Genomic DNA, 16,367 nt, shown 5'->3' on the forward strand with positions numbered 1-16,367 from the left:
ATCACCCTGCTGAAGGTGATGTGTGATACTTCACTGCACATTACACACATCACATCACACCACATTACACCACACCACACCACATCACACCACACCACATCACACTTTATAATCCCATCACCCTGCTGAAGGTGATGATCTGTGTCACCTCACTGCACATTACACACATCGCATCACACCACATTACACCACACCACATCACACCACACCACATCACACTTTATAATCCCATCACCCTGCTGAAGGTGATATGTGATACTTCACTGCACATTACACACATCATATCACACCATATTACACCACACCACATCACATCACACCACATCAGACATTATAATCCCATCACCCTGGTGATGGTGATGACATGTGATACTTCACTGCATGCATCACATGTGTGTGTGTGTGTGTGTGTGTGTGTGTACATAGCAACCCCAGCAGTAGACATTAAAAAAACAAACTTAAATGCTAACTTATGAGTAAACTGCAACTGAAATCATCACCCCCATGCACATGCAATACTCACATTTAACTCTTTCGTTCCTATTTTTATGAACCATTACTCCCCCTTGTTCTGAGATCCCTACCATTCGCATATTCCCTTCATTCCTGGATTTAGAGAACAGAAAGAAAGTATGAAGCAGGGTACTTATTTTGGAGTCTTACGGTAACGCGGCTCATTACAGTACACTAAGATTGTCATATACTGTTGTGTTCAGAATTGATGTGAGAAGTTGTCTGAGACCCTGTTGACACTATAGGGTGACATCTCTGGTGACACTCAGGTGTAAAACAGGTGACTTTGGGGTCAAACACAATGCATACAACTACGTACTACATGCAGGACAGTGTTTTGCTTGCAGAGTATGCACATCATGCAGGTACTCACCGAGTAGTGCCTCATATGTATCTCAGTGCCACACTGCTAGTCATATCCATGAAAAACTGTCACAATTGTCACTACTATTGTCCTTATCACATGAATGATTTGAACTTTGTCTCAAAGAGAATATATGCCTTTCACTACACTAGCAGTCACTGAGCCAGAATCAGATCATTATCTACACAATTCTTGAACAAAAACTATTCAGAAACGATACTGTCTCTAAATACGCATGTCCATGTCACAATCATCACGTAATATGCCACACAAAGGTGACACGTGTGTGATATACCTTGAAACAGTCATGCCAGTTACTGCACAAGTATACACCACAATTTTCACACTTCTTACTTTTTTAACTTTTCATCACCTGCTATCTGTACTTCTGTAGCAACAGCTAATTGCACTCTCTCCTTGTCATTCATTTGAAACAGATCGAAATCATTATCTGTTAGAGCGTTGTGAAACTCATCATCAGAAAACTGGTCACAATCCGAACTTTCTACACATTCCGTTTTTCTGTGTCCGTGTGTCTATACAGCACATCAGCAAGAATGTAGCGGTGCCCACTTTCCCACGGCCTAGGGAGGGGGAAGGGGGTGTCTGGCATCCATTCCACTCATAAACACTGCCCCGCTAGTGACCCGGTCAAGGATAGATGACGCGCACTGATGACGCGACTCGCGGGAAGTTCAAAGCGCGTACCGCGAGAACCGATTTTCCGGGCTGCAGGAAGGAAAGGGGGAATTCTCTGCTGCACGGTTTTCCGGCCTCCAGGAATGAAGGGTAAAAATCCTGTCAACCGGAAAACCGTGCTGCAGGGATGAAAGAGTTAAAGGAGAGGCATAAAATATTAGCAAATAATTATAATTAAGCATAGACCTGTCATAACAATATGCCATTCAATAGAATATTGATGAACAAGTAATATCATGCAAATGTATACTGTGGTACACACTGTGGTACACATGTGATGAAGTGACACAACACAGCTCACATCAGACCTATACTGAGATACACACTGTGGTACACATGTGATGCACTGACACACAACACAACACAGCTCACATCAGACCTATACTGTGATACACACTGTGGTACACATGTGATGCACTGACACACAACACAACACAGCTCACATCAGACCTATACTGTGGTACACACTGTGGTACACATGTGATGCACTGACACACAACACAACACAGCTCACATCAGACCTATACTGTGATACACACTGTGGTACACATGTGATCCACTGACACAACACAGCTCACATCAGACCTACACTGTGATACACACTGTGGTACACATGTGACGCACTGACACACAGCACAACACAGCTCACATCAGACCTATACTGTGATACACACTGTGGTACACATGTGATCCACCGACACAACACAGCTCACATCAGACCTATACTGTGGTACACATGTGAAGCACTGACACACAGCACAACACAACTCACATCAGACCTATACTGTGATACACACTGTGGTACACATGTGATCCACTGACACAACACATCTCACATCAGACCTATACTGTGATACACACTGTGGACACACAGCACAACACAGCTCACGTCAGACCTATACTGTGATACACACTGTGGTACACACGTGACGCACTGACACACAACACAACACAGCTCACATCAGACCTATACTGTGATACACACTGTGGTACACATGTGACGCACTGACACACAACACAACACAGCTCACCACTTCAGAGTGACCAGGTTGGTGATGACTCGCAGCACAGACCGCAGTCGAGCGGCGCCCTCTAGCGTGCCGACCAAGACCTGAGCAGCGCTGGAGTCGAGGCGAGACCGGAGTTTGTCCATGAGGGCAGCGTCTCCCAGCATGCCCATGGCCATCTCTGCGTCCCCTTCCTGGTCCGTCGCCTCGATCAGTGACTGCCATTCGTCCTCGCTGTCTGCTTCCTGTCCACAGCGTCACATCACTCAAGCTGTGATGGAGGGCTTTTTACAATGCCAACACGTCTGTAAAGCACTGCTTTTTACACTGCCTACACGTCTGTAAAGCACTGCTTTTTACACTGCCAACACGTCTGTAAAGCACTGCTTTTTACACTGCCAACATGTCTGTAAAGTAGGGCTTTTTACACTGCAAATATGTCTGTAGAGCACTGATTTGTATAGCGTAAACATGTCTGTAAAGCACTGCTGACACGTCTGTAAAGCACTGCATTTTACACTGCTGACACATCTGTAAAGCACTGCTTTTTACACTGCCAACATGTCTGTAAATTAGGGCTTTTTACACTGCAAATATGTCTGTAGAGGAGTGCTATTTACACTGCTAACAGGTCTGTAAAGCACTGATTTCTACACTGCTAACATGTCTGTAATTAGTGTAAAGCACTGCTTTTTACACTGCAAACATGTCTATAAAGCACTGCTTTTTTCACTACCAACAGGTCTACAGAGGGCTTTTTACACTGCCAACACCACTGTAAAGCACTGCTTTTTACACTGCAAACATGTCTGTAAAGCACTGGTTCTTACACTGCAAACATTACTAACACGTCTGTAAAGGAGGGCTTTTTACACTGCTAACATTGCCAACATGTCTGTAAAGCACTGGTTTTTATACTGCTAACACGTCTGTAAAGGATGGCTTTTTACACTGCCAACACGTCTGTAAAGCACTGGTTTTTATACTGCTAACATGTCTGTAAATGAGGGCTTTTTACACTGCCGACACGTCTGTAAAGCACTGGTTTTTATACTGCTAAAACTGCCAACATGTTTGTAAAAGGAGGAGTTTGTATTATACTCCATGTTTGGTGTTAAATATACTTACCATGTCAAACTGATGCAAACTAGGCCTATTGGTTTGCTCTGCTTGGCCAAAATTCGCGCGGCTAACAGTGAAAAGACGGGCCCACCCGCTCTCAGCCAATCAAACGCCTCTAAAAACTATAGTGCTCCCGGACACCCAGTGTGCACCCTAGGTGCGCCCCAGTACAGGTAGAATGGGGGTAACTACCCGTGGGCACCAGCCATACTGTGACCCGAACCCCAAGGGTCACTGGTGCGTTGACCTCCATGAAGGGAACAACCTGGCCAAGTCGGAGGGAGGTCAGGTCCGACTTGGGTGTCAGTCCCGCCCGAAGACGAGCGGGCTGACTGCCCCGAACCGCCTGACACGCACGGGCCTCCCCCAGCAGGGGAGACCGGCCGGATAGCGGGAAGACCTGCAGAGCAGGTTGCCACGCGCCCCGAATCCCCTCCCGTGGGGAGACTGGGGTGGCTTGGCCCGGGGTGGGCAAAGTAGAGATCCCCCCCCGGAACCAAATTTTTCTCCCCCCCAAAAGGAGGTGGGGGAGGGGGGTCGACAGAGGAGGGAGGAGGGGGAACAACAATGGGGCACGTGAGGGCCGTCTCCGAGTGGGGACCCGGGTAATGGCCGGGCGCGGCCTCCCCTTGGGAGTCCGCGCCTAGCTGCGAGTCCCCACAGCACGGAGATGACTTGCCATTCACCCTTCTCCCTGCCTCGCGCTGGGACACCTCGGGAGGCGACGCTCGTACCACTTTCCCCCCGGTCCCCTTCATGACCGTTTTACTGGTACGAAAGTCGCCTCCGCGATCAGCGTCTAACGACGCATCGCCGCGGTCCGTATCGGGAGGAATCATGAGCTCCGGGCCTGGGAGAGTCTCTTACCGAGTCTCAATCCCAGCATCATGATCCCCTGCCTTCGTGGTATGGCACACGAGGCATGGAACCCGCGCTTAGGCACCCAGCGAAAATCCGACCCCCAACAGAGAAAGGAAAGACAGGATCGACTTAGAGGCAGAAAAAATCGAACGAATCGAGGGTGCCGAGTCGAATCGAGTACACAGAATGTAAGCATACAATAAACACAAGCCGCATGCAACAAAATAAGGCCAAAAGGATACGCTGAACAGCCGAAAAAAGCGTAAGACGAGACAGAGCGTAAACCTGACAAGATGGCGTGGAGAGCCTTGGCCAAAACACTGGTTTTTACATTGCCAACACTACCAACACATCTGTGTCTGAAAAGCACTGGTTTTTACACTACCAACATGTCTGTAAAGCTCGGCTATTTACACTACCAACACATCTGTAAAGCACTGGTTTTTACACTGCCAGCATGTTTGTAAAGCACTGGTTTTTACACTTCCAACACATCTGTAAAGTACTGGTTTTTACACTACAAACATATCTGTAAAGCACTGGTTTTCACACTACTAACACTACCAACATGTCTGTACAGCACTGGTTTTCACACTACCAACATGTCTTTAAGGGAGTGGTTTATATATACCAACACTGCCATCTTATCTGAAGGAGAGTGGTTTATATTCTACCAACACTACCAACATGTCTGTAAGGGAGTGGTTTATATACTACCAACACTACCAACATGTCTGTAAGGGAGTGGTTTATATACTACCAACACTACCAACATGTCTGTAGGAGAGTGGTTTATATACTACCAACACTACCAACATGTCTGTAAGGGAGTGGTTTATATACTACCAACACTACCAACATGTCTGTAGGAATATGGTTTATATATACCAACACTGCCATCATATCTGAAGGAGAGTGGTTTATATACTACCAACACTACCAACATGTCTGTATGAGAGTGGTTTATATACTACCAACACTATCAACATGTCTGTAGGAGAGTGGTTTATATATACCAACACTACCAACATGTCTGTAGGAGTGTGGATTATATTCTACCAACACTACCAACATGTCTGTACGAGAGTGGTTTATATACTACCAACACTATCAAAATGTCTGTAGGAGAGTGGTTTATATACTACCAACATTATCAACATGTCTGTAAGGGAGTGGTTTATATACTACCAACACGACCAACATGTCTGTAAGGGAGTGGTTTATATACTACCAACACTACCAACATGTCTGTAGGAGAGTGGTTTATATACTACCAACATGTCTGTAGGAGAGTGGTTTATATACTACCAACACTACCAACATGTCTGTAAGGGAGTGGTTTATATACTACCAACACTACCAACATGTCTGTAAGGGAGTGGTTTATATACTACCAACACTACCAACATGTCTGTAAGGGAGTGGTTTATCTACTACCAACACTACCAACATGTCTGTAAGGGAGTGGTTTATACACTACCAACAAGTCTGTAAGGGAGTGGTTTATATTCTACCAACACTAGTCATTCAGATGAGACGATAAACCGAGGTCCTGTGTGCAGCAAGCACTTAGCGCACGTAAAAGAACCCACGACAACAAAAGGGTTGTTCCTGGCCAAATTCTGTAGAAAAAACCCACTTCTATAGGAAAAACAAATAAAACTGCACACAGGAAAAAATACAAAAAAAATGGGTGGCACTGTATTATAGCTACGCGCTCTCCCTGGGGAGGGCAGCCCGAATTTCACACAGAGAAATCTGTTGTGATAAAAAGAAATACAAATACAAATACCAACATGTCTGTAGGAGTGTGGATTATATCCTGCCAACACAACACACCAAGGAAAACAGGCAGTATACCTCTGCCTCCAGACGGACGTTCTCAATGTTTTTCTTGGTGTCTCCTTTCTTCTTGATGGTGCGACGTCCCTCCACTTCGATGCTGGGGTACTCCTTCTTGTAGTCCTTGCTAATCCGGTCGGGGCGCGGGGTGGGGTCCACATTCTGTCAATACACACACTGCTCAATACATAAGGTTAAGGCTACAGGTGTGAATATACACACTGCTCAGTACAAAGGGTAAAGGCTATGGGTCTGAACATACTCAATGCTCAATACATAGGGTTATGGCTACAGGTGTGAACATACACACTACTCAATACATAGGGTTAAGGCTAAAGGTCTGAACATACACACTGCTCAGTACATAAGGTTAAGGCTAAAAGTCTGAACATACACACTGCTCAGTACATCAGGTTAAGGCTAAAGGTCTGAACATACTCACTGCTCAATACATAGGGTTAAGGCTACAGGTCTGAATATAAACACTGCTCAATACATAAGGTTAAGGCTACAGGTGTGAACATACACTCTGCTCAATACATAGGGTTAAGACTACCAGTCTGAACATACTCACTGCTCAGTACATCAGGTTAAGGCTACAGGTCTGAATATACTCACTGCTCAATAAATAGAGACATGGCTACAGGTCTGAATATAAACACTGCTCAATTTATAGGGTTAAGGCTAAATGAATATACACACTGCTCAATTCAAAGGTTAAAGGCTATGGGTCTGAACATACTGCTCAATACATAAGGTTAAGGCTACAGGTGTGAATATACACACTGCTCAATACATAGGGTTAAGGCCATGGGTCTGAACATACTCACTGCTCAATAAATAGGGTTAAGGCTACAGGTCTTAATATACACTGCTCAATACATAAGGTTAAGGCTACAGGTCTGAATATACACTGCTCAATACATAAGGTTAAGGCTACAGGTCTTAATATACACTGCTCAATACATAAGGTTACGGCTACAGGTCTGAACATACGCACTGCTCAATACATGGGGTTAAGGCTACAGGTCTGAATATAAACACTGTTCAATTTATAGGGTTAAGGCTACAGGTGTGAATATACACACTGCTCAATAAATAGAGACATGGCTACAGGTGTGAACATACTCACTTGCTCAATAAATAGAGTTAAGGCTACAGGGGTGAACATGCACACTGCTCAATAAATACAGACATGGCTACAGGTCTCAATATAAACACTGCTCAATTTATAGGGTTAAGGCTAAATGAATATACACACTGCTCAATACATAGGGTTAAGGCTATGGGTCTGAACATACTGCTCAATAAATAAGGTTAAGGCTACAGGTCTGAATATAAACACTGTTCAATCTATAGGGTTAAGGCTACAGGTGTGAATATACACACTGCTCAATAAATAGAGACATGGCTACAGGTGTGAACATACTCACTGCTCAATACATAGAGTTAAGGCTACAGGTCTGAACATACACACTGCTCAATAAACAGAGACATGGCTACAGGTCTGAATATAAACACTGCTCAATTTATAGGGTTAAGGCTAAATGAATATACACACTGCTCAATACAATGGGTAATGGCTAAATGTCTAAATATACACTCTGTTCAATGCATACAGTTCAGGCTAAAGGTCTGAACAAACACACTGTTCAATACATAGGGATAAGGCTAAGGTCTGAATATACACAGTGCTAAAAGGCATATTAAAGGCTTAAGTTCTAAATAAACACGCTGCTAAATACAAATGGCAAAGGCTACAGGTTTGAATATATACACCGCTAAAAGGCATATATTAAAGGCTTAAGTTCTAAATAAACACGCTGCTAAATACAAATGGCAAAGGCTACAGGTTTGAATATATACACCGCTAAAAGGCATATATTAAAGGCTTGAGTTCTAAATAAACACACTGCTAAATACAAATGGCAAAAGCTAAAGGTTTCAATAAACACACCACTAAAAGGCATATATTAAAGGCTTGAGTTCTAAATAAACGCATTGCTAAATACAAATGGTAATGGCTAAAGGTCTAGACTAAAGAGAGATGTGGAAAGACAAAGCTGCAGTGTGGGCAGTAACATGTGGAAAGACAAGGTGTGGAAGTGGGCAGAAACATGTGGAAAGACAAGGTGTGGAAAGACACATCTGCAGTGTGGGCAGTAACATGTGGAAAGACAAGGTGTGGAAAGACACAGCTGCAGTGTGGGCAGTAACATGTGGAAAGACAAGGTGTGGAAAGACACAGCTGCAGTGTGGGCAGAAGCATGTGGAAAGACAAGGTGTGGAAAGACACAGCTGCAGTGTGGGCAGTAACATGTGGAAAGACCAGGTGTGGAAAGACACAGCTGCAGTGTGGGCAGTAACATGTGGAAAGACAAGGTGTGGAAAGACACAGCTGCAGTGTGGGCAGTAACATGTGGAAAGACGAGATGTGGAAAGACACAGCTGCAGTGTGGGCAATAACATGTGGAAAGACAAGGTGTGGAAAGACACAGCTGCAGTGTGGGCAATAACATGTGGGAAGAAACATGTGGAAAGACAAGGTGTGGAAAGACAACGCTGCAGTGTGGGCAGAAACATGTGGAAAGACAAGGTGTGGAAAGACACATCTGCAGTGTGGGCAGAAGCATGTGGAAAGACGAGGTGTGGAAAGACACAGTTGCAGTGTGGGCAGAAACATGTGGAAAGACGAGATGTGGAAAGACACAGCTGCAGTGTGGGCAATGACATGTGGAAAGACAAGGTGTGAAAGGCACAGCTGCAGTGTGGGCAGTAACATGTGGAGAGACAAGATGTGGAAAGACACATCTGAAGAGTGGGCAATAACATGTGGAGAGACAAGACATAGAAAGACACAGCTGTAAATCTGTGAAATAACATGTGCAGCCCAGTCATCTAAAAACACAGGGGCAGCCACAAAGCCAGTGAGAGAGATGATGATGATGATGATGACGAAGATGATGATGATAATGATAGTACATTTATAAAGCGCTTTCAAACCTCTCAAATCACTTTACAATTAAAAAAAAAACAGACAGACAGACAGACACACACACACACACACACACTCCAGTCATCAAGAAAGTGGTGAAAGCACATAACACCACTGAACCATAAACTCAAAGCTTCTGGCAGTGAACGCTATGTACATCATGTCATATATACACACATGCAAGACAAAAGACAACAGACAACAGCCACTAGACATCAGATATGAGGCAATAGACACTAGACAGCATACACCAAACAACAGACACCATGCAACAGACACCAGACAGCATACAACAGACAGCATACAACAGACACCATGCAACAGACACCAGACAGCATACAACAGACAGCATACAACAGACAGCATAAACAGACAGCATGCAACAGACAGCATACAACAGACACCAGACATCATACAACAGACAGCATACAACAGACAGCATAAACAGACATCATACAACAGACACCAGACAGCATACAACAGACACCATGCAACAGACATCATACAACAGACAGCATGCAACAGACAGCATACAACAGACAGAGGACACCATACAACAAACAGCATACAACAGACACAATTCACCATACAGCAGACACCATACACCAGACACCATTCACCACACCACACACAAGAGACACCACACACCAGACACCACACAACAGACACCACCATACACCAGAAACCAGAGAACAGACAGCAAACATCATACAACAGACAGCATACACCAGACTACAGACACCAGACAACATACACCAATCAACAGACACCTGGTACCAAACAGACTACAGACAACATACACCAAGCAACAGACACCTGGTACCAGACAGACATCAGACACAAGACATCAGACAACAGACAAGAAACACCAGACAGACAACATACACTGGACAGACAACGGATACCAGACAGACACCACACAATAGATACCAGACAGACACCATACAACAGATACCAGACAGACAAGACACTGGACAGACAACAGACACCGGACGGACAACAGACAACAGACACCATACAGACATGAGACAGACACCAGAACGACAACAGACACCAGACAGACACCAGACAGACACCAGACACCTAAGAGACACCAGAGAGACATCAGACAGACATCAGACAGACGCCAGACACCAGACAGACACCAGACAGACAACAGACACCAAAGAGACACCAGACAGACACCAGACACCAAAGAGACACCAGACAGACACCAGACACCAAAGAGACACCAGACAGACACCAGAGAGACACCAGACACCAGACAGACAACAGACACCAAAGAGACACCAGACAGACACCAGACACCAGAGAGACATCCGACAGACACCAGACACCAAAGAGACACCAGACAGACACCAGACACCAGACAGACACCAGACAGACATCAGACAGACACCAGACACCAGACAGACACCAGACAGACGCCAGACACCAGACACCAGACACCAGAGAGACATCAGACAGACACCAGACACCAGACAGACACCAGAGAGACATCAGACAGACACCAGACAGACGCCAGACACCAGACAGACGCCAGACACCAGACACCAAAGAGACACCAGACACCAGACACCAAAGAGACACCAGGCAGACACCAGACAGACACCAGACAGACATCAGACAGACACCAGAGAGACATCAGACAGACACCAGACACCAGACAGACACCAGACAGACACCAGACACCAGACAGACACCAGAGAGACATCAGACAGACACCAGACACCAGACAGACACCAGACAGACGCCAGACACCAGACACCAAAGAGACACCAGACACCAGACACCAAAGAGACACCAGGCAGACACCAGACAGACACCAGACAGACATCAGACAGACACCAGACACCAGAGAGACATCCAACAGACATCAGAGAGACATCAGACAGACACCAGACAGACACCAGACACCAGAGAGACATCCAACAGACATCAGAGAGACATCAGACAGACACCAGACACCAGAGAGACATCAGACAGACACCAGACAGACACCAGACACCAGAGAGACATCCAACAGACATCAGAGAGACATCAGACAGACACCAGACACCAGAGAGACATCAGACAGACACCAAACACCTAAGAGACACTAGACAGACATCAGACAGACACCAGACACCAGACAGACATCAGACAGACACCAGACACCAGAGAGACAACAGACAGACACCAGACACCAGAGAGACACCAGACAGACACCAGACACCTAAGAGACACCAGACAGACATCAGACAGACACCAGACACCAGAGAGACATCAGACAGACACCAGACACCAGAGAGACATCAGACAGACACCAGAGAGACATCAGACACCAGACAGACACCAGACACCAGACAAACACCAGACAGACACCAGACACCAGACAGACATCAGACACCAGACACCAGACAAACACCAGACAGACATCAGACACCAGACAGACACCAGACACCAGACAGACACCAGACAAACACCAGACACCAGACAGACACCAGACACCAGACAGACACCAGACACCAGACAAACACCAGACAGACACCAGACACCAGACAGACATCAGACAGACACCAGACAGACATCAGACAGACACCACACAGACATCAGACAGACACCACACAGACATCAGACAGACACCACACAGACATCAGACAGACAGACACCAGACAGACAGACACCAGACAGACACCAGACAGACACCAGACAGACACCAGACAGACAGACACCAGACAGACACCAGACAGACAGACACCAGACAGACAGACACCAGACAGACACCAGACAGACAGCAGACAGACACCAGACAGACACCAGACACCAGACAGACACCAGACAGACACCAGACAGACATCAGACACCAGAGAGACACCAGACAGACACCAGACACCAGAGAGACATCAGACAGACACCAGACAGACATCAGACAGACAGCAGACAGACACCAGACAGACACCAGATAGACACCAGACAGACACCAGAGAGACATCAGACACCAGACAGACACCAGAGAGACACCAGACAGACGCCAGACACCAGACAGACACCAGACAGACACCAGACACCAGACAGACACCAGACACCTAAGAGACACCAGACAGACACCAGACACCAGACAGACATCAGACAGACACCAGACACCAGACAGACACCAGACACCTAAGAGACACCAGACAGACATCAGACAGACACCAGACACCAGACAGACGCCAGACACCAGACACCAAAGAGACACCAGAGAGACAGAAGACACCAGACAGACACCAGACACCAGACAGACACCAGACACCAAACAGACACCAGACACCAGACAGACATCAGACACCAGACAGACACCAGACAGACACCAGACAGACAGCAGACACCAGACAGACATCAGACATCAGACAGACACCAGACACCTAAGAGACACTAGACAGACATCAGACAGACACCAGACAGACACCAGACACCAGAGAGACATCAGACACCAGACAGACATCAGACAGACACCAGACACCAGACACCAGAGACACCAGACAGACACCAGACAGAGACCAGAGAGACACCAGACACCAGAGAGACATCAGACAGACACCAGACACCAGAGAGACATCAGACAGACACCAGACACCAGACAGACATCAGACAGACACCAGACACCAGAGAGACATCAGACAGACACCAGACAGACACCAGACAGACACCAGACACCAGAGAGACACCAGACAGACACCAGACAGACACCAGACAGACACCAGACACCAGACAGACACCAGACAGACACCAGACAGACACCAGACACCAGAGAGACACCAGACAGACACCAGACAGACATCAGACACCAAAGAGACACCAGAAAGACATCAGACACCAAAGAGACACCAGACAGACATCAGACACCAAAGAGACACCAGACAGACACCAGACACCAGACAGACACCAGACAGACACCAGACAGACACCAGACACCAGAGAGACATCAGACACCAAAGAGACACCAGAAAGACATCAGACAGACACCAGACAGACATCAGACACCAAAGAGACACCAGAGAGACATCAGACAGACACCAGACAGACACCAGACAGACACCAGACACCAGAGAGACACCAGACAGACGTCAGACACCAAAGAGACACCAGAGAGACATCAGACAGACACCAGACAGACATCAGACAGACACCAGACACCAGAGAGACACCAGACAGACACCAGACACCAGAGAGACATCAGACAGACACCAGACAGACACCAGACACCAGAGAGACATCCAACAGACATCAGAGAGACATCAGACAGACACCAGACACCAGAGAGACATCAGACAGACACCAAACACCTAAGAGACACTAGACAGACATCAGACAGACACCAGACACCAGAGAGACATCAGACAGACACCAGACACCAGACAGACATCAGACAGACACCAGACACCAGAGAGACATCAGACAGACACCAGACACCTAAGAGACACTAGACAGACACCAGACAGACACCAGACACCAGACAGACGCCAGACACCAGACAGACGCCAGACACCAGACACCAGAGAGACATCAGACAGACACCAGACAGACGCCAGACACCAGACAGACGCCAGACACCAGACAGACGCCAGACACCAGACACCAGAGAGACATCAGACAGACACCAGACACCAGACAGACACCAGACAGACGCCAGACACCAGACACCAAAGAGACACCAGACACCAGACACCAAAGAGACACCAGGCAGACACCAGACAGACACCAGACAGACATCAGACAGACACCAGACACCAGAGAGACATCCAACAGACATCAGAGAGACATCAGACAGACACCAGACACCAGAGAGACATCCAACAGACATCAGAGAGACATCAGACAGACACCAGACACCAGAGAGACATCAGACAGACACCAGACAGACACCAGACACCAGAGAGACATCCAACAGACATCAGAGAGACATCAGACAGACACCAGACACCAGAGAGACATCAGACAGACACCAGACACCTAAGAGACACTAGACAGACACCAGACAGACACCAGACACCAGAGAGACACCAGACAGACACCAGACACCAGAGAGACACCAGACAGACACCAGACACCTAAGAGACACTAGACAGACATCAGACAGACACCAGACACCAGACACCAAAGAGACACCAGAGAGACATCAGACAGACACCAGAGAGACATCAGACACCAGACAGACACCAGACACCAGACAAACACCAGACAGACACCAGACACCAGACAGACATCAGACACCAGACACCAGACAAACACCAGACAGACATCAGACACCAGACAGACACCAGACACCAGACAGACACCAGACAAACACAGACACCAGACAGACATCAGACACCAGACAGACACCAGACACCAGACACCAGACAAACACCAGACAGACACCAGACACCAGACAGACATGAGACAGACACCAGAAAGACAACAGACACCAGACAGACATGAGACAGACACCACACAGACATCAGACAGACACCAGACATCAGACAGACACCAGAGAGACATCAGACTGACACCAGACACCAGAGAGACACCAGACAGACACCAGAGAGACATCAGACAGACACCAGACAGACACCAGACACCAGAGAGACATCAGACAGACACCAGACAGACATCAGACAGACACCAGACAGACACCAGACAGACACCAGACACCAGACACCAGACAGACACCAGAGAGACATCAGACACCAGACAGACACCAGAGAGACACCAGACAGACGCCAGACACCAGACAGACACCAGAGAGACACCAGACACCAGACAGACACCAGACACCAGAGAGACACCAGACACCAAACAGACAACAGACACCAAACAGACACCAGACAGACACCAGACAGACACCAGACACCTAAGAGACACCAGACAGACATCAGACAGACACCAGACACCAGAGAGACACCAGACAGACGCCAGACACCAGACAGACACCAGAGAGACACCAGACACCAGACAGACACCAGACACCAGAGAGACACCAGACACCAGACAGACACCAGACACCAGACAGACACCAGACACCAGACAGACACCAGACAGACACCAGACACCAGACAGACATCAGACACCAGACAGACATCAGACAGACACCAGACACCAGACACCTAAGAGACACCAGACAGACATCAGACAGACACCAGACAGACACCAGACACCAGAGAGACATCAGACACCAGACAGACATCAGACAGACACCAGACACCAGACACCAGAGACACCAGACAGACACCAGACAGACACCAGACAGAGACCAGAGAGACACCAGACACCAGAGAGACATCAGACAGACACCAGACACCAGAGAGACATCAGACAGACACCAGACACCAGAGAGACATCAGACAGACACCAGACACCAGACAGACATCAGACAGACACCAGACACCAGAGAGACATCAGACAGACACCAGACAGACACCAGACAGACACCAGACACCAGACAGACACCAGACACCAGACACCAGACAGACACCAGACACCAGACAGACACCAGACACCAGACAGACACCAGAAAGACACCAGACAGACACCAGACACCAGAGAGACACCAGACAGACACCAGACAGACATCAGACAGACACCAGACACCAAAGAGACACCAGACAGACACCAGACACCAAAGAGACACCAGACAGACATCAGACACCAAAGAGACACCAGACAGACACCAGACACCAGACAGACACCAGACAGACACCAGACAGACACCAGACACCAGAGAGACATCAGACAGACACCAGACACCAGACAGACACCAGACAGACATCAGACACCAAAGAGACACCAGAGAGACACCAGACAGACATCAGACAGACACCAGACAGACACCAGACACCAGACAGACACCAGACAGACGTCAGACACCAAAGAGACACCAGAGAGACATCAGACAGACACCAGACAGACATCAGACAGACACCAGACAGACACCAGACACCAGAGAGACATCAGACAGACACCA

The 16,367-nt window shown here is 47.4% G+C and overlaps 1 protein-coding gene across 2 annotated transcripts in view; it reads right to left on the reverse strand.

Annotated features, from left to right (window-relative positions):
• The window catches only part of LOC143274820 (serine/threonine-protein kinase 36-like), a 78,049-nt gene that overhangs the window by 46,114 nt on the left and 15,568 nt on the right, over positions 1-16,367 (reverse strand). For both annotated transcript variants that reach the window (XM_076578751.1, XM_076578750.1), the window contains 2 exons: positions 6,427-6,570; positions 2,608-2,828 (listed from right to left, as the gene is read on the reverse strand). In XM_076578751.1, the coding sequence (XP_076434866.1) occupies positions 2,608-2,828; positions 6,427-6,570 (365 nt within the window). The remainder of the gene's footprint in view (positions 1-2,607; positions 2,829-6,426; positions 6,571-16,367) is intronic.

Source organism: Babylonia areolata, chromosome 29, assembly GCF_041734735.1.
Source record: "Babylonia areolata isolate BAREFJ2019XMU chromosome 29, ASM4173473v1, whole genome shotgun sequence".
NCBI lineage: Eukaryota > Metazoa > Mollusca > Gastropoda > Neogastropoda > Buccinidae > Babylonia > Babylonia areolata.